The sequence below is a fragment of the Penicillium riverlandense genome (genome assembly GCF_028828495.1).
Source record: "Penicillium riverlandense strain IBT 135883 chromosome Unknown utg000001l_segment0_segment0, whole genome shotgun sequence".
Classification (NCBI taxonomy): Eukaryota; Fungi; Ascomycota; class Eurotiomycetes; order Eurotiales; family Aspergillaceae; genus Penicillium; species Penicillium riverlandense.
In genome coordinates this window covers 4,897,531-4,914,766 of record NW_026643194.1, presented here as the reverse complement: position 1 = coordinate 4,914,766, position 17,236 = coordinate 4,897,531, and the positions used below count along the sequence as shown (strand labels likewise).

The 17,236-nt window shown below is 53.3% G+C and overlaps 9 protein-coding genes across 9 annotated transcripts; 5 read left to right on the top strand and 4 right to left on the bottom strand.

The window, feature by feature from the left end:
• Positions 1–481: 481 nt before the first annotated feature.
• N7474_001985 (uncharacterized protein) lies at positions 482–1,228 on the top strand (the record flags this gene model as incomplete). The annotated part of the gene is made up of 1 exon (XM_057193400.1): positions 482–1,228. The coding sequence occupies one exon, from the start codon at positions 482–484 to the stop codon at positions 1,226–1,228; it is 747 nt and encodes a 248-aa protein (XP_057058353.1).
• Positions 1,229–1,614: 386 nt separating this feature from the next.
• N7474_001984 (S9 family peptidase) lies at positions 1,615–3,717 on the top strand (the record flags this gene model as incomplete). The annotated part of the gene is made up of 3 exons (XM_057193399.1): positions 1,615–1,716; positions 1,781–2,547; positions 2,601–3,717. The coding sequence occupies 3 exons, from the start codon at positions 1,615–1,617 to the stop codon at positions 3,715–3,717; spliced, it is 1,986 nt and encodes a 661-aa protein (XP_057058352.1).
• A 92-nt stretch (positions 3,718–3,809) lies between these two features.
• On the bottom strand, positions 3,810–5,326 carry N7474_001983 (GTPase-activating protein GCS1; the record flags this gene model as incomplete). The annotated part of the gene is made up of 3 exons (XM_057193398.1): positions 3,810–4,232; positions 4,295–5,038; positions 5,285–5,326. The coding sequence occupies 3 exons, from the start codon at positions 5,324–5,326 to the stop codon at positions 3,810–3,812; spliced, it is 1,209 nt and encodes a 402-aa protein (XP_057058351.1).
• Positions 5,327–5,975: 649 nt separating this feature from the next.
• On the bottom strand, positions 5,976–7,199 carry N7474_001982 (RNA recognition motif domain-containing protein; the record flags this gene model as incomplete). The annotated part of the gene is made up of 4 exons (XM_057193397.1): positions 5,976–6,308; positions 6,359–6,568; positions 6,619–6,919; positions 7,000–7,199. The coding sequence occupies 4 exons, from the start codon at positions 7,197–7,199 to the stop codon at positions 5,976–5,978; spliced, it is 1,044 nt and encodes a 347-aa protein (XP_057058350.1).
• Positions 7,200–7,511: 312 nt separating this feature from the next.
• On the bottom strand, positions 7,512–8,194 carry N7474_001981 (uncharacterized protein; the record flags this gene model as incomplete). The annotated part of the gene is made up of 2 exons (XM_057193396.1): positions 7,512–7,704; positions 7,815–8,194. 2 exons carry the CDS (start codon positions 8,192–8,194, stop codon positions 7,512–7,514), a joined length of 573 nt encoding a protein of 190 aa, XP_057058349.1.
• Positions 8,195–8,779: 585 nt separating this feature from the next.
• On the top strand, positions 8,780–10,805 carry N7474_001980 (DUF2985 domain-containing protein; the record flags this gene model as incomplete). The annotated part of the gene is made up of 4 exons (XM_057193395.1): positions 8,780–9,458; positions 9,510–9,902; positions 9,956–10,030; positions 10,087–10,805. The coding sequence occupies 4 exons, from the start codon at positions 8,780–8,782 to the stop codon at positions 10,803–10,805; spliced, it is 1,866 nt and encodes a 621-aa protein (XP_057058348.1).
• Positions 10,806–12,223: 1,418 nt separating this feature from the next.
• On the top strand, positions 12,224–13,600 carry N7474_001979 (uncharacterized protein; the record flags this gene model as incomplete). The annotated part of the gene is made up of 2 exons (XM_057193394.1): positions 12,224–12,953; positions 13,029–13,600. 2 exons carry the CDS (start codon positions 12,224–12,226, stop codon positions 13,598–13,600), a joined length of 1,302 nt encoding a protein of 433 aa, XP_057058347.1.
• Positions 13,601–13,828: 228 nt separating this feature from the next.
• N7474_001978 (Amidase) lies at positions 13,829–15,493 on the bottom strand (the record flags this gene model as incomplete). The annotated part of the gene is made up of 2 exons (XM_057193393.1): positions 13,829–14,251; positions 14,306–15,493. The coding sequence occupies 2 exons, from the start codon at positions 15,491–15,493 to the stop codon at positions 13,829–13,831; spliced, it is 1,611 nt and encodes a 536-aa protein (XP_057058346.1).
• A 458-nt stretch (positions 15,494–15,951) lies between these two features.
• Positions 15,952–17,069, top strand: N7474_001977 (uncharacterized protein; the record flags this gene model as incomplete). The annotated part of the gene is made up of 3 exons (XM_057193392.1): positions 15,952–16,073; positions 16,129–16,696; positions 16,755–17,069. 3 exons carry the CDS (start codon positions 15,952–15,954, stop codon positions 17,067–17,069), a joined length of 1,005 nt encoding a protein of 334 aa, XP_057058345.1.
• Positions 17,070–17,236: the final 167 nt, after the last annotated feature.

Below are 17,236 nucleotides of genomic sequence, written 5' to 3'. Positions count from 1 at the left end.
ACTGATGGCCATGTATGAATAATAGGTATTTAATTGATTGCATTCGCCTTGAATTCTGGTTGCGTCGAGCACATATCAAATCACGTTTTGGTATAAAACGAAATGGTCTGTCCACTGTGCAGGTCCCGATTTCAAGTCCTCAAAGGGGGTCTCTAAAAACAGCCCGTTCTTCCGCCCAGAGCCACCGACGAAACTGTGCATTCAAGGCTGAGCGCAATTGTCCCAGAATCGTTTAATATGGCGCGGTTTCCGCCCCTTGGGGATCCGCGACCCAAACGCTTCGCCCAGCCTAGTTCGAGGTTGTCTGAGACGGTACGCGAGCACCACGTGTAAAGCATAGCCCCAGGTCAGTGAGACTGCAGCGTTCCTTTGTAGGACGATGCCGATCATCCTCAAAAGGAAACATCATGGGGTCGGCGCATCTTCATTGGACGGGCGCTTCATCGGACCGAATGCGGTTAGTGTGGCTAGGGGCTCAGCCATGGCGAAGTATACAGCCCTCGAAGATATAAGAGCAGCCCGGTCGACTGAGAGTTCCATTATCATCATGATCACCATACCAAACTATTATCATCAATTGCAATCAACTATGGACTCTTCTCTCTCAGCGGCCCACCAGTCCTCCGCCTTGAAGGTAGACTTCGCCTGGTCCAAATTCAAGGCTCTCATCAGCGATGTCAGCGACCCTGAGTCAAAACCTCTCTACATCGTCGGGTTCCAAATGCTTCGCCCGCCTCATCTAACCTTTAAGTCTGGGGAAAGCGACACAACCGTCGGAACAGGCACCCTGCACGCAATCGACATAAGCCCCGACTACGAATTACACGGGTTCAAGGGCACGATCAAGGCCCAGAAGCGGCTCAAAACGTCGTACACGCACCAATCCCGCGCATACTCGGAAACAGGATCACCCGTTACCATGGCATGGACCAGCCACAGCGGATTCAAAACGTGGGACTTTGTCTGCATGGACGAGAACCAGATCGCCGTGGCGAAGTTTGCGGCTAATATGTGGGGTGTTAAGAAAGTGGGACAGATCGAGTTCCTTGGTCCCAAGGCTAATGACTCTGCTGTGCGGGATGAGATTGTTGTCACTGGTGTCACTTTGTTCTATTGCATGTGGCTACGGGTGAACAATGTGTTTAATCTTGTGGGCTCGATTTTCCTTCGTCCGGATCATGATAAGAAAGAGTCGGCTTCTAATGGGGAGGAGCATGCCGCTTGCTAGGTTGATTTTGGGTGTTTGTTAATTGACGTGGAGAAGGAGGTTCTGGGTACGGTTCAAAGGGGAGTTCGACATGTCCGATTAGATATCTAGAGGAGTTCCGTGTTTAAGATACATTATGCATTATCATGCTACAATTATGTCTTGTTAATTTGTACCACAACGCTAAGTGCGGTAAACAAATGGCTATACATTGAGCGCTGAAAATGGCACTTTATGTGTACTATTCAACTGACAATTGGATCAGGTCGTGTCTTGCCCTTAAAATGTCTCAGGTTTGCCAATCTAGATCGCGGTGAGTCAGCCAACGAGAAACCCAGATATTATTTCCGAAATTATTCTCCCAAGCATTCCGCCGTCGAACGCACCGCACCCGGGAAACAGTCAAAATGGCTCCCTCCCAGCTTGCGCCATATGGCCGCTGGACTAGTCCACTAACCGCAGAGCAATTATCAACAGACAGCATATCGCTCCACGAAGTAGTTGTCGACGTGAGTCCACTTTACACACCCCGCATCCACTACCCAAGAACGCGAATTAAACGAGTATATGTAGGAACCAAGCGGTGCCATCTACTCAGTCGAGTGCCGTCCAACCGAAAATGGGCGCTTTGCCATCATGCAGCATCTAAATGGGCACAGCCAAGACATCCTGCCCAAAGAATTCAGTGCGCAGGCCAGCGTGCAAGAGCTAGGCGGGGGCTCCATTGCAATCAGACCGGATGGCCAGATTGTATTCTCAGACCGGAAATCGTGCGGCATTTATCTTCTAAACCCAGTTTCATCGCAAACCACCTGCGTCCACGCAGCGGTCAAGGGTCTTCGCTACGCCGATTTCAGCGTTCACCCCACAACCAGCCAATGGATCATCGCGATCAAGGAAGACCACCGTGATGCAACGCCTGAAACCCAAGCAACGCATGTGCACAATACATTGATCGCCATAGACATTGCATCTAGCAAAGAAATGATAATTGCGCAAGGCGATGACTTCTACTCGCATCCCAAGTTCGATCCCTCCGGCAAATACGTCTCCTGGATTCAATGGTCGCATCCCGATATGCCCTGGACGGGCACTGTGCTTTACGTTGCTGAGTGGGATGATGGGTACCTGAAGAATATCACCCGTGTAGCGGGCAAAGCCAAGGAGGAGAGTATCGCGCAGCCGAAATGGGGGCTTGATGGGGTGTTGTACTTTGCTAGTGATCGCACTGGATATTGGCAGTTGTACTCGTTTGACGTGGATCATCAGTCTGTGCGGTATCTGGAGTTTCAGGGCTTGGAGCAGTCGGACTTTGCCATTGCGGAATGGTTGCTTGGAAGGTACGTCCTGTTTGCTTTGAATACTGAATCAAGTTTAACGCACGTCTATCTAGTTCAACCTATATATCCCTCGACACAACCACCATCATGGCAGCAGTTATCACCAACGCCACCAGCAAAATCGTCCGCCTCAATACATCCACCCTATCCGTCCACAACCTCGACCTTCCCTACGTGGACTTTGCAAACCCAGGCAGCGGAATCTTCCGCGTATCATCCAACAGCGTCGCAATCGTGGGCGCATCAACGACCGCACCCCAGGAACTAGCCCTAGTATCAATCAGCACCAACAACGAAGTCCATAAGACCATCCTCGCATCGACGGCCTCATTCACCATACCAGCAGAATACGTCTCCCGCGCAACTCATCTAACAGCACCCCAAAAACACGGTCCGCGCACCGACGGCAATGTGCACTTTTTCTTCTTCCCGCCTCGCAACCCGGACTGCTCGCCGCATGACAGCAACGCTCTTCCCCCTCCCCCGGTCCTAGTCCACGTCCACGGCGGACCAAACGGGTGTGTCACCCCGGCACTCAACCTCGAGATCCAATACTACACGACGCGTGGCTTCGCCGTCTGCGCGGTGAACTACACCGGCTCGACGGGGTTCGGCCGCGAATACCGCGAGCGACTATCTGGATACTGGGGACTGGTCGATGTAGGCGACGCAGTCAGCGCAGTAGACTACTTGATTGAGAAAGGGCTAGTCGATAAATCGCGCGTCGGGATCTACGGCGGCAGCGCAGGCGGATATCTCACTTTGCAAGCGCTGCACCTGTACCCCGGAGTCTGGGCGGCGGGGGTGAGTTCGTACGGGATCAGCGATGTGCGCGCGCTGCAAGCGGATTCGTATAAATTCGAGAGTCAGGACGTGGACCGCTTGCTTCTGAGTGGGACGCCGGTTGAGGAGAGAGGAGCGGAACTTGAGAAGAGGAGCCCATGTTACTATGCTGAGAGGATGAAGGCGCCGTTGCTATTGTTGCAGGGGACCGAGGATGTTGTTGTTCCTGTTGCGCAGGCCAGGATGATGGCTAGTGCGATGCTTGAGCAGGGGAGAGTGGCGGAGGTGGTTGAGTTTGAGGGAGAGGGACATGGATGGATTGGGCAGAAGGCCATTTGTGAGTCGTTGAAGAGGAAGGAGGGGTGGTGGACAAGATATTTGACCTGATTATATACTTTGTATAAAATGTCACGCTAGATATATTGAGTCTTGTCTGTTCCAACACCGGCCGACACACCGGTTACAGGTATAAATATTTACTACCAGTTCTCATCCCAGTCCTCCTTCCCTTTACCCGTGGACGCAGCAGTAGCTCCCTCCGCGCCCTCTACCCCGCCGGTTCCAGAAGAGGCCGTGGCATCGCCTGTAGAGGAAGTGTTGGACAGCGACGATGTTGGCACGGGCCCTTTTCGCATGGCCGCGGTGCCGATGGTACCAGACCGCGAGCCGCTGCGCTGATGCCCTGAGGCTTGGTGTTGTTCCGAGGCCAATGACGAGAAATCGTCCCAGAAATCCCTGCGCTCGGGCTCGATGCGAGAACGGCGATTGGCGGCACGGCCATCCTCCTCTCCTTCGACGAAACGATTGAACTGGTCTGCGGCTCCTTTAGCACCGGCCTGTAGGTTTTGACCCCAGCTGGCGGCTTGCGTGCGGGCCTGAGCAGCAAAGTCGGACTCTGCGAGCTGGAATGGGGAAAAGGTTAAGTCAGCTTTCTGATATCAAGCAAAAACATATAGGGACGTACCTGTTTCGCCGTGGGCTGCAAGTATGAATCATTCACCGTCTTCGCGCCCTTGCCGATTGTCGAGGCAAACCATCCAAAGCCCTTGGTCAGTGTGCCCATGGGGTCTTTTTGGAGATCATCAAAGGCTTGATTCCCGCCAAATCCTCCAAAAGGCGATGGCCGACGTTCACTCGCAGAAGGTGGAGGCAACCCGCCCCCGAACCCAGTGAATTTCCCTCCTTGTGACGGCGGAAGTGCATCAGACCGGGTAGCGTTCTCAGACCCCAGCTTCGCAAAGTATGACTCGTTCTGCTCTTTCTTACTCGCCGGTCCACCGCGCTGGCTATCAGATCGCCCCAAGGAAGTAGCAGGCGACCCCGAGCGGGCGGCCATACCAGCGCCTGAGCCCGCAGTGCTCAATGGCGTGCTAGACCGCGAGGCGGCAGCATTCTTCTTCTCCTGGCCGGGCACGTACTCTCGGCCCTCTACTTTGCAAGATAACCGCTCTTTCCACTCCTCTCCGGCATCACCATCGTATCGTTCCTTGATCGTCGAGTCCTCGAATGTGCGGCCCTCGGATACGGTGACGGGATGGTTATCGTAGAAGGACTTCCAGGGCTCATTGCCCCCGAGTTCCATGCGTTGGATCTCGGCGTGCTTGAAAGCGTCCATGGTAATTGAGCGAACGAATGAGATGTGCACACCCAGCCCGCGGTGGGTGCCCGCGCAGTTGAGGCAGATAAATGTTCCGAATTTGGGGGAGGCCTAATAATTGACACGAGTGAGCAAATGCTATGGCTGTATTGGTTGTGCGCAGCGTGGGTCGTTAAGGATGAATTCGGGCAAAAAGACCCTAGGTAAATGCGAGAAGTGAGGGAAACCAACCCATTGAGGCGATGGAGCACCGCAATCGCAACATCTGTCATTTCCATTTGTCTTGGAGATTCGAAGGAGCTGCGTGTCGTTGCCTGGTCAGTGTTCTTGCCACTTTCAACCGCAGGAGTTGCGCACCTTCGTCTTCGTCTCCGGATCAACCTCCCACATGCGAGACATTGTGTTCAAAGAAATAAAGCGACAGTCGTAAAGCGATTGACGAAGAAACCCCGATCACGAGGGAAAGAGAGTGTGGCTCGATGCAGCACCCGTTGTTGGCGTTGTTGCGGGATCTGGTTGGCTGTGCTCGGTCCCCCTTTTGTTGCCTCTTGAGTTTTCTTGGGTTTCCCTGCCCTCGATGCGCAGGGGATCAGCGGAAACCTAGATAGATTTTCCGACTGGAGATGGGGAGGGAGTGGTGAATGGAGGACAGTGAGTAGTGGAGAGGGAGAATTGTTGTTCTGGGCAAGGGCAAGTTCCGCTTCGGCGGTGATCCGCAAGGGCCAGTAGCGTCATCCCGCCTTGACTATTTACAACAACACACGAAAATATCATCAATCCGTGGTGTTAAATTGGGGCTAAGATACAGTACAGAAGTTAAAAAAAAGTCGTTAGGGATGAAAGGCCTGGCCTCTAAAGGGCTCAGGCCATGGCATCCGTTAAAAGAGTCATCATCCTTCATCACAGTCTCCAGTGCCCAGCGAATTTGCTCTCGGACCACATCTGTCGAATAGCTAGAATATTCACAGCGGATCTTGGCGTATCAATACGGTTCTTCCGTATCCATCCCCATAGCAATCAGCAAATGAGTGTGTTGGTTGAAAGGAATTTAAGCCTCAGCGGGAGCGGCGGCGGGAGTAGTTTTCTCGTCAGCCGGCGCGTTGGCTTCCTCGTACTTGTCAGCCGCCTCGTTGACATCGTCCTCCTTGCCGGGGCTGTCAATGGCCACCTTGACGGCAATCACACGACCGTCGATATCCTTGCCGTTCATCTCGGCCACGCACTTCTCCTGCAGCGCCTCGGAGGAAAGGTTGACAAAACCGAAGCCACGAGTCTTACGGCGCTCGTTGCGTGCCTGCAGCTTCTTGATCATGAAGCGCGGGATGGGGCGCAGGGCAACCTTGGCCGACACGGGCGAGTACTCGGCGAAGATCTCCTTGAGCTGGGCGGGGGTCAGTAAATACATCTTTCACCGTGGAACAGATTACGCACCTTGTCCTCAGTCAGGTCGTAGGGTAGGTTAGCAACCATGACCTTGGTCTTGGACGGGATACCATCCTCAGGAGGACCACGCTGCTTCTGGGGACGCGCCACGCGGGGCTTGCCCTCCTTCTTGGCTCCCTCCGTGCCAGCAGCTTCGCCCTCGGCGGTCTCAGCAGGGACGTCGGCAGCACCGTCAGTGCCTTCCTGGCCTTCCTGATCCTGCGTCGATGTTAGTGTCATGCCAGGTGTATGAGGGGGAAGAAACATACAGCTTGACCACGAGCGCCACGGCCGCCACGGCCACGAGCACGGCCACGACCGCGGCCACGTCCACCGGTGCGCTTGCGACCCTCATTACCGCTGGCGCCCTCACCGCCGCTGGTAGCCCCCTCCTTGGCCTCGGCCGGCTCGGGTTTGCGGGCCAGCTGAACCGACACCTTGCGCTGGAGGATCTCCTTACCGGAGAGTCCTTCGATGGCAGCAGTAGCCTCCGCCGCAGTGGCGAGGTCCACAAATGCGTAGCCAACGGGGCGGTTGGTGCGGGGGTTCACCGGGATCGAGGTGGTCTCGCTGGAACCAAAGTGAGTCAGCATTTTGGTCTTCAAGCTCAAGTACCGAGTGGAGGGTCCATGTGCGGTGGTGAAGCTTACATGGTATAGTCCTTGAAGAACTCCTTAAGCTCCTCCTCGGTGGTCGCGTAGGCGAGGTTTCCGATGTACAGACGACGGCCCTCATCCGCGCTGGCAGCCGCAGCATCAGCCGCCGCCGCAGCCGCGCCGTTCGCGGCGGGGGCGTCGTTGATGTTGGTGGCAGCCACACCATCAGTGATAGTATCGACGGCAGCAGACATCTTGAATGGGCGGTGACACAAAAGGGATTGATGATGGATTTGTGTTTGTTTGTTGATTTTTGCCTTCGCTGGGTGGCAGGATGGAAAGAACTTGACGAGGGGAGGGATGGAGGGGAAGGAGCAGGGTAGCTTGGTGCCCTAGATACCGGTTGAAAAGGGGAAGTTGGGATGGGATTGAAGTTGCAAGCAGAGTTGACCTTTGGGAGAAGAAGAAGAAGAAGGGAAGGAGAGATGGTCGACGGGGGGATGAGAGGGAAAGGAGAAAGGCGGTGTGTGTATTGCCGGTGGCTGGTAGAAGTCGTGGACGACTCACTATCTACTGTCATCACTGCACTTCTCCACCGGAATGTAATCCCCCCAGATATCAATCTTGACTTCGGTTCGGATGACGGGTGATCTGGGCGTGCCACTTCCCAACGGCTTGAGGTTCGGCTCGTTCGCCCATTCTCGGGTGCCATCTGAGGCCTGGGTTCTGCCGGGCGTGTCCACGGTAACGCAAGACTGCCTGTTGTGTCAGCGCTTGCACCAAGCATTGATCTGGAGCAACTCGCCCGATTTCCTTCCTGGCGTGCCCTCCACTCAGCAATCAAAATCTGGCCGTACTCCGACACTAACAGGCTCCCTTCCAGCAGGAGATGTGGCCATCGGAGCGGCGCTAGAACCACTGCGCTAATCGCATGGGCGACATCTTGGAGACTGCAATTCTGCGCGCGAGCAAAGCTCTCAAAGGGAAAGGTGTTGGCAATCGTGTGCGCGACATCTCCGAAAAACTCGTTCGTGAAGGGGCATGGTTGGAAGTCAGTCGATGGCTTTTCGATGGCATCTGGCATTGAGGGAACCTCTTGCAACACTGCCCTCTGTTTACTAGGTCTGTCCGACACGAATTCCACCGATATAGAGCGTTTGCGCCTGGTCGGTGAGCCCGGTGTCTTGGGCGCAGGTGGGTTGTCGATCACTGTGCCACCAATGACGGAATCATCCGTGGTGGTCTGCATCTGGATTGACTAGTTTGAGAGAGATGGACGAGAGAAAGCGTCTGTAGGCTCTGGGCATCATAGTTATTATAGTGGTCCTGATGAAAGAGCCAACAGCACCGTTTGATCTATACATTCTCGTGAGTGTATAGTTCCTCTTTGTAATCAGGCTCGTCTTCAATATTTGCCACCAGATAGATGAATTCTGTCCCTCCTCCTATTATATTTTGCCACACGCCATCTAATAATCCACCCCCCACTGCATGCACACCCACGACATCCGTACTATGCAATTCGGGATCGACAGCCTAAATCCACACTAGTGAACGAAGTCTTGGCCCCCGTCACTCCGTCACTCGCGCGAAAACAAGATTTGCTGAGTCAGGCTTGCCGAGCCGTCATCCCCGATTTGTTTGGCTTCACTTCAACTTCTCTCCTTCACAGGGTTTTTCCTTCCGGCCCGAATCATCAATGGACTGAAGGAAGTCACCTGTGCGCGTGCCTTTTTTTGTGTTGCCAGTGTTCTCCCTCCTAGCCCCGACTGCGCACATCTTCCGCCCTTTCTCAAATCTTTCCCTTCCCCGGGGTCCTCCGCCGAAGCCCAACATGGATCGCATTGAGACTGTCGATGACTCGGCTTCCCAGGAGGGCCAACCCGGAGCAGCACCGGCGCCTCCTGAATCCTCTGCATCACGTCCACCGCTCGGCACTCTACGCCCGCGAGCCCCTTCAAACCGAACGCGTCGCCCGAGTATTCGCCTCTCCCGCCTATCGTCCTATTCGTCCTTGGATACCGTCAACACCCAATCTCAGGCCCAACCCGAGCAAGCGCCAGTGGCGGTAGTCAGCCGGCAACCATCTGACCAGTCCAATGTGCCCACAGAGGACGCTGATGATGGATGGCAGGGCCGTCGGCGCAGCAACTCGGAGCCACGGCCGGGACGATGGTCGTCGCCTCCCCCGGATGTTCTCACGCGGGTGACGACCCCTATGCGGATGATGCCCCTGACCGAAGAATCGTCGCTCCAGAGTCCGGTTGCAAATACTCCTCCAGGATTACCCCTCGAGGAGCAGGAAAATGCTACTCTGCAACTGCCTCCGGCCGTTGTCCCACGGCCAGAGAACCATCGAGGTATTCTGCGCCGCACCAGTCAAGCGGCTTTGAATCGGTTCTCACGGAACCGCGCGTCAACTGTGACAGGGGCGATGCCAACACTATCCCGAGAGGCTTCTCGACGTACGGGCGAATATGGACCTCATGTTGTTGATGTACTGGACGTGATTGGTAAGTTCGATTCCTATACATGCTAAGGGGTTATAGACTAACGCATGATAGACCCGGAGGTGTCGGCTCTGTCCACCCTCACCAATGTTCAGAATTCGCTATTCGTGCCGAACTTGGGTAGTTTTGTCAACCGCATGCCCACCTATACTATTTCGCGACCTCCGCCCTCCTCCGATGAAGAGCAGGGGACTACCACTGATGAAGCTGAGCTCTCGGAAGATGCCAAGAAAGAACGGCCGCGCATTGAGCAGTTGCGTCCATTCACGAGTATGTCCTCCGTCGTGTCGGGTCCCCGGTTTGCTGTGCTCCCTGAGGGACACGATCTGGAGGGGTGGACGAAGGAAGATTTCGCCGAACTGAACGATCACGTCCGGCACATGCTTCACTCTCGCCGATCCAAATTCAGACGAGCCATGAAGGGGTTCAGTCAATATGTGCGCAAACGTAAGTCTTTTTCGCGGTGTCTTAAGGAAGACAAGCTGACTGTCTTCCAACAGCACTGGGATTTCTTGTGACTCTCTACGCGACCCTCATTACCCTCTTCGGTCTTGCGTGGGTACTTTTCTTGATCGGTACCGACTCCTCATCTCTACCTATGACGTATAGATGGACCACTAATTTCATACAGGCTGGATCAACGTTGGCGGCAAAGAGGACTATGTTATCAACATTATCGATAACATCTTGGTCGGCTTGTTTGCCATCATGGGTGACGGACTAGCTCCTTTCCGAGCCGTGGATACATACCATATGATTTTCATCGCCCATTACACGCACCTGACATGGAAAATCCGTCGCAAGCGAAGCCTCCCCGACCTGAAGAACAAAAACGACCTCCCAGCGCAGCGGGAGATGGATATCGATATCGAATTCGGCGACACCCCCAAGGAAGACGAATATGAGTTCTCGGTGCTCGACCAGCGCCAACAGCTGCGACTGATCCACCACCAAAACAAGTTCTCCAAATCGCACACCTTCTACAAGCCCCACGAGACAGTGACTCACCACGCATTCCCACTGCGGATGCTCGTCGCTATTGTCGTCATCCTTGACTTCCATTCGATCCTGCAGATTGCGCTCGGCGTGTGCACCTGGAGCATGGAACCGCCCAGATATCGACCCTTCGCCCTGACCACTGTTATTCTCTGCTGCTCCATCACCTGCAACATCACAGGCGGCGTGCTAATCATGCTCGGTGACCGACGGTCTCGGAAAAAGGATGTCGTCGAGCGCCTCTTCCGCCAGCAACTGACCGAGGAAGCCATGAAGAAGATGGAGAAGCGGAAGGTCAAGGAAGAGCGCCGCAGTGCTCAGCTCGAGCGCATACAACCGTATGACGGGACGTAAACCGTCCATCCCACCACCTTCCTCCTTCATGACTGTCACGACATCGATATCATCAACCCGGATTGGATATCTACCTGCATGTGCAGATGTCCTCCATTTCCGACTGTATAGTTTACCTTAGCCTTCGACCTCTTGCTACATTACATCATGCTTGCTTGGCGATTTGGTATCATGAAACCCGGCGTTTCTTGTGTTTCTTCCATTGGCCGGAGACAATTATCTCATCTTCTTTGGCATATTACTTTGTAATATCTTGTTTTACCTTCTTTTCGCTTTTGGTTCCATAGTGAGTCAACTGAGTTGCACTAATATAGATTTGAGTATTAGAGGATGAATCACAAGCGGGGTTCTTGAGATTTGCATTGCTTCATTATTGGTCCTTTTTCTTCTCTCTAACAAGTACTGCGTCTTCATACAGCCAAGTAGATTGTTAAGCCTGGTTGCTACATACAGATTTTGACACCTACATGGAAAGCTAACTCTGAACCCCCGAAAGCAGACTTTTGAGTCCGCACTATCTATGTTCCTTCTCTGTTAATGATCTAGCCCTCCGGTTTGTATGGCTGCATAATTAAGGGCACAATTGTCACAAATTTAGACATTTAGGGGTAATTTGGTAGAGCACCCCGGTGGCCTTATGCCTCTTGCGGAATATATAGACCTTGGCCGTCCAAGTCGAAAAAAAACTAGCCACAAATGGCAAGGATAGCCCTTATTTCTCTTTACGTGTGGAGAAATTTTTGGTGCACTAGATCAAATTCTGTTAGTGCTTACTGTGTCGAACTTTAATAGAGCAGTGAAATTGAGACATCAGATCTAGGATGCCGAAATAATATGTACCCGCCCCCTAATTAGTCGGGCCCTCACCAACGGAGAGAGGGGGCGGGTAATATGTATGTGGCTTTCAAATTTTCACCTTATAATATCTGCGGCTGGGTAAGATTTTGGTGTTGGAAAACTGGAAAGGGCTTCTATAGGATTAATAAATGAGCACTTCTCATTAAAAAGGAATCCAAAAAAATTCCAACGCTGGTCAGAGCCAAGAGAAAAGCCTCTTCCGCTTGATTGGAAGGCCAAGGAGTTGCGGGACACTTGCCACGCAATAATTAGTCCCGACTGTGTATGTAAACCGCGGTTGAGAATTGAGACATTGGCAACGTATTATTACCGTTCACTGCCACGAGCTCTCATGGTCTGTCTGGACCCGGATTGGATAGTTTTTCAAGAGCCGTATAGAACGAGTAGCCATTGGCTAAACCACTACATTGTAACAGACGGTGGGTCGCGGCTGAATCTGCCCGCTGAGAAAATGGTCCGTATATTAAATACAGAATTATGTAGCTTTGTCGAGGCTAAGCACTCAGCCGTGGATTTTAAGGGGTGACAGGAGCTTTTTCTCACTATTGTTGTTGCTCATAATGAGGCTGGAAAGGAGCATTCCACACGGCTTAAGACAAACGACCAAGTATAACTCTCCTACCCTTCGTTTTCTCCTCTGCTTTCTATTGTTTTATACTTTCCTTGCCCTATATGTGCGAGCCCGGTCAGCCCGCGACCCGGGGTCGATTTTCTTCCAACCCTCTTCCTACGACCTCTCCTATTCCGCCACGAGGCTCGAGGAAGCCGACGCATTCATCGACACAGTGGACCAAAATCCAGACATAGAGATATCGAAAGCATCAAGCAACCCACAGCTATGTGTCGGCTTCGCGACCATCGCGCGTTCTGGACGGCGCTATTTCAGGAGCGCCGTCGGTACGGTCCTCGAGGGTTTGAGCGAAGCTGAGCGCGCAGATATATACCTGATTACATTCATCGCGCACACAAACCCCTCGGAGCACCCGGCGTACAATGAGACGTGGCTGCACAAAGTGTCGGATCGAGTGCTGCTCTACAATTCTACGGGCGTGGATATGGAGGTTGACATCGACCATATTCGAAGCCTGGAGACCGAAGAGGCAAAGAAGGATGCGAAAGAAAAGGCCCTTTTCGACTATAGATTCTTGTTGAAGGCGTGTGAGGCGGTCGGTGCTCCTTATGTGGTCATGATGGAAGACGATATCGTCGCGCAGGACGGATGGTACCACCGAACTCGAGCTGCCATAGAGTCGGCTGAGGAGCAGACCCAGGAGATTGAGGCCTCAAAATGTAAGAAAAGCCCTCTCATCACACTCGGAGCCGAGAATCGAGAACCACGCTGACCGACTGGTCGGCCGAATTTAGGGTTATACCTTCGTCTCTTCTATACCGAAAAATTCCTTAGCTGGAACGCCGAAGACTGGCCCGTCTTCCTCTCCTACTCTGTCCTGACTGTCGCCTTCGTCGCATGTTCACTTACCGGCTTGCGACAATACAATACACGTTTGCGCACTATCATCCCGAAGGAAATGATCCTTATCGCATGTGGAATCTGTACACCTCTTTTAATTGGGCTCTTCTTCGCCGCTGGACAAGTGACGACGCGCCCTATTCCAGAAGGTGTGCACCAGATGCCACGCTACGCCTGCTGCTCGCAGGCGTTTGTCTTTCCCCGAGCACGAGTTCCCGATATTGTGGGTTGGTACACCGAGAAAGGCCGTGGAGAAGCGGATAGTCTTACGGAGGAATTTGCGGACAAGTATAATGAGATCCGCTGGGCTGTGACACCAAGCATTGTGCAGCACGTCGGGCGGACTAGCTCCAAGACGAGCAGAACGGATTCCGTGGCAAGGCTTTGGAATTTCCAGTTTGAGATGAATGATCCGGAGGTCCTTCGCGAAGAGCATGATCGTGTCAAGGATCAGGAATATGCCTAGTCTCGTGTGCCTTTTCTGCATTAGCGTCGGCGCATATCTCAATTTAGTCAATGTTTCAATGCCGATTTCGGTGGTTCCTACTATAGGTCTGAAAGACGTCACGTCCAAACCAGGTCATTTTCCGTCATCGAGAGACTAGTTATGTCGCATGATGGAACCTATACTAATTTACTGAATTTAAATAGCATCAATTTTCACCATAATTTCTTTATCCTGTTCTCGCTATCTTCAAAACTCTTTCCAGTTGATACTTTGCTCCCACGCATACGCAGCTCGTAGAATTGTCAACTCATCGTGCCACCTGCCCACAATCTGCATACTAGCAGGTAGTTTGGTGTTCACATCCTCCTTTGCAGGCACAAAGCCAATTGGCATTGCCAGCGCTGGATGCCCTGTAGCATTGAAAGAACATGTATTCTCCGTCTTCCCTTTCGCCGCTTCCATTTGGACCACTGGCTTTGCGTCTACCACTGGGAGGCGGTTCGCGGGCGACAGCGTCGTGGGCATCACTATCACGTCCACCGAGGAGAGAACGTCATCATATAGATCTTTCAGCTTACGCATGATGTTCGCAGCCTTCGGATATACGGTTGCATAGCGTTGCCAGGCAAACTCGCCACTGAGGAGGCCTTCTTTGCTCATGACGCTCATCTATGTCGGGAAAACTCAGCGGGTTTCAATGAAATATTTCTGTGCTGAACTTACCTTGCTCACCACTTCGGGTGTGTAGGGAAGGCCCTTCTTCTCGTATAGATCTGTCAGCATCGCTTGTCGCCGACCCGTTGCCCGTCCCATCATTCCCATATGATTCCCCATTTTGCTGAGTACCGAGTATACCCCTCTGCCATGAGCGTGAAGCGGGACGCTGACCTCCTGCACGCTAGCTCCCAGCTTCTCGAAGACTATGACCGCATCTCTGAACCTTTTCTCCACGTTCGGGTCGATATCGGCCGGCACGCCTTCTTTCAATACACCTATCTTCAGCCCTTCAATTCCGGCCGCTGCATTTTGCTTAATCAAGCGCGAGTAACGTGGCACATCCTTGGGGAAAGGGATCCCTGGCCCTGAGCGATCATCTAGACCGTCCGCGCCGGCAATCGCCTCTAGCAGCAAGGCATTGTCGAGACATGTGGTGGTTATAGGCCCAACATAGTCCAAGCTCGCATCATTGCTCGCGATTCCCGTATATGGCACCAACCCCGCGGTTGGCTTGAGCCCATACAGCCCCGCCAGGGCGGCCGGGATGCGAATACTGCCTCCTTGATCGCACCCGATGCCCATGTCCGCACCGCCGCTCGCAACCACCGCCGCCGTGCCCGAGCTGCTGCCCCCAACCGAATACCCCCGCGCGTACGGGTTGTGCACCGGGCCTGTTGCTGCACTCGAGCTGACAGCCCCACGCGATAGGTTCTCGCATACGGCCTTGCCGGTGATGATGCCGCCAGCTTCGATGATGCGCGTCGCCACGGTGGCATCGGTGCGCGGGATCCAGTCACGGAACGTGTCAGTGCCGAGTAGACATGGCACGCCTGCGACGCAGATGTTGTCTTTCAGACAGAAGGTCTTGCCTTGCAAGATGTCCGAGCTTGGCGAGTTAGACGATAGCTCGAAGCGCCAGGCCCATGCTCCAAGAGGATTGTCCGCTGCTTGTGGGAAATGGATGTTTTGCCTAGGGCTGGTAGTCTGGTCGGGTTCGGGCTGGTAGTCTGCATGATAGTTAGCGAATTGAGGTTCCGAACAAAATGTGCAGCACTTGCCGTCCATCGCGGCCACGGTTTCTAATGTCTTTTCCATGCGCGCAAGAAGCATCTCATAGTCCTCGATCTCATGCTCCGGGATCTCGAAAGACAGCCCTCTTGCTAGAGAGAGCAACTCTTCCCGGGTTGGAGCCATGGTGGCCTCTGTCAAAAAATGCCGTTCTTAATCTGCTGACAGCGTAGTGAGAAGGTCGTGCTCCCACTCTGGATGCCTTCCTGTCTGTGTCAAGCCCTTATCATGACCGAAGCTAAAACCTCGGCACCGCAATCCACCGCGCTAAGGTACAATCAGCTGCCCGAAAATAATCATGTTGATTGACGTGACCAATTTTCGTATGTACCGCTGCGAGTCAGTCCCGCCCCGCTCGGCTCAATTCCGTGTCGCGCTTTGAATGCCCCGCGAGAGCCAATTTCCGCAATGCGCGCCGGAGACTCCGACGGAGGGACCGACCCCGCCAGATATCGGTTAGGTATTCCCGAGTTGATAACGACAACCAATGGCCACAAATTATTTATCCATTCAAAACCTCAAATAGACTGCAGAGGGTAGGTACCGATTCATCCTTAGTCCAACCCAATTTCCGCGCTCCCAAAATGGTCCACATCGAGCCAAAGTACCAAGTCCCCCGCGACTTTGAAGGTTACGGCGAGGAAGGGTTTGACGCCAAATGGCCCAACGGTGCCCGTATTGCGGTGTCATTTGTGCTGAATTATGAGTGAGCTTGCGCGACTCAAACCCGTTTCAGATCCATGGAGACTAACTCGTGCCAGGGAGGGTGGTGAGCGCTGTATTCTGGACGGCGACAATATGTCGGAGCCGTACCTGTGGGAGAAGGGTTCGTCGGGTGGACATCGTGACAACGCCCGGTATCTCAATGCTGAACACGACTTTGAGTACGGTAGTCGAGTTGCCTCGTGGCGGTTGATCCGCCTGTTCAAGGAGTTTGGCTGGACCTTCACGACCTACGCAGTTGCGATGGCCCTGAAGAAGAATCCAACATTTGCCAAAGCCTTGGTGCGTGACGGTCACGAAATAGCTACCCACGGTGTGCGGTGGAAGGATTTCTGGGACTATAATCTGGAGGAGGATAAGGCGTACATTAAGGAGAGTCTGTTGCTGCTGAAGGAGGTAACTGGTGAGATGCCCGCTGGCGCCTACTTTGGCCGTGGGACCCCACAGACACACCATCTATTTCCTGAGGTCTGGAAGGAGCTGGGTGCAGAGTTCCTCTGGTCATCGGAGTGCTACAATGATGATGTACCTTACTGGCTTGACTTGCCATGGGAAAACGACCTGCCCGAGAAGGAGCGGGAGGGTATGCTCTTGATCCCATACAATGTAAGTCCATCTTCGTCGATCAGATTCAATTCGTTCCGGTACTGACACATCGGACTAGTACGACTGCAATGACGGCAAATTCCACATGGCGCCCGGATTTGGCTCCAGCTCAGGCGAGAGCTATGAGAAGTATCTCAAGAACACCTTCGACATGCTGTATCGCGAAGGCGGCAAGATGATGAACATTCCCCTTCACACACGTATCATCGGCAAGCCCGGCCGATGTGAAGCGCTTCGTAACTTTATGAAGTACGTCGCCGACAAGCCTGATGTTTGGGTGACGAACAGGCGAGATATCGCCAAGCACTTCCGGTCTAAGTTTCCTTACCAGCCTGACCGAAAGTGGGTTGACGATGCCAGGAAACAGGAATAAGGGCACTGAATCTGTACATCTAGTTCACGTGAGGTGGATGAAGCCGAGGAATAAGGGCTGGACCTTTGTGTTCGATGACTATCTAAAGCGATGATTTCAAGTACCTGTTGATCCAATAAGTAGCTTCCAAGAAGAACCTTCGTGGTCGTATATTCGAGTATTATTGC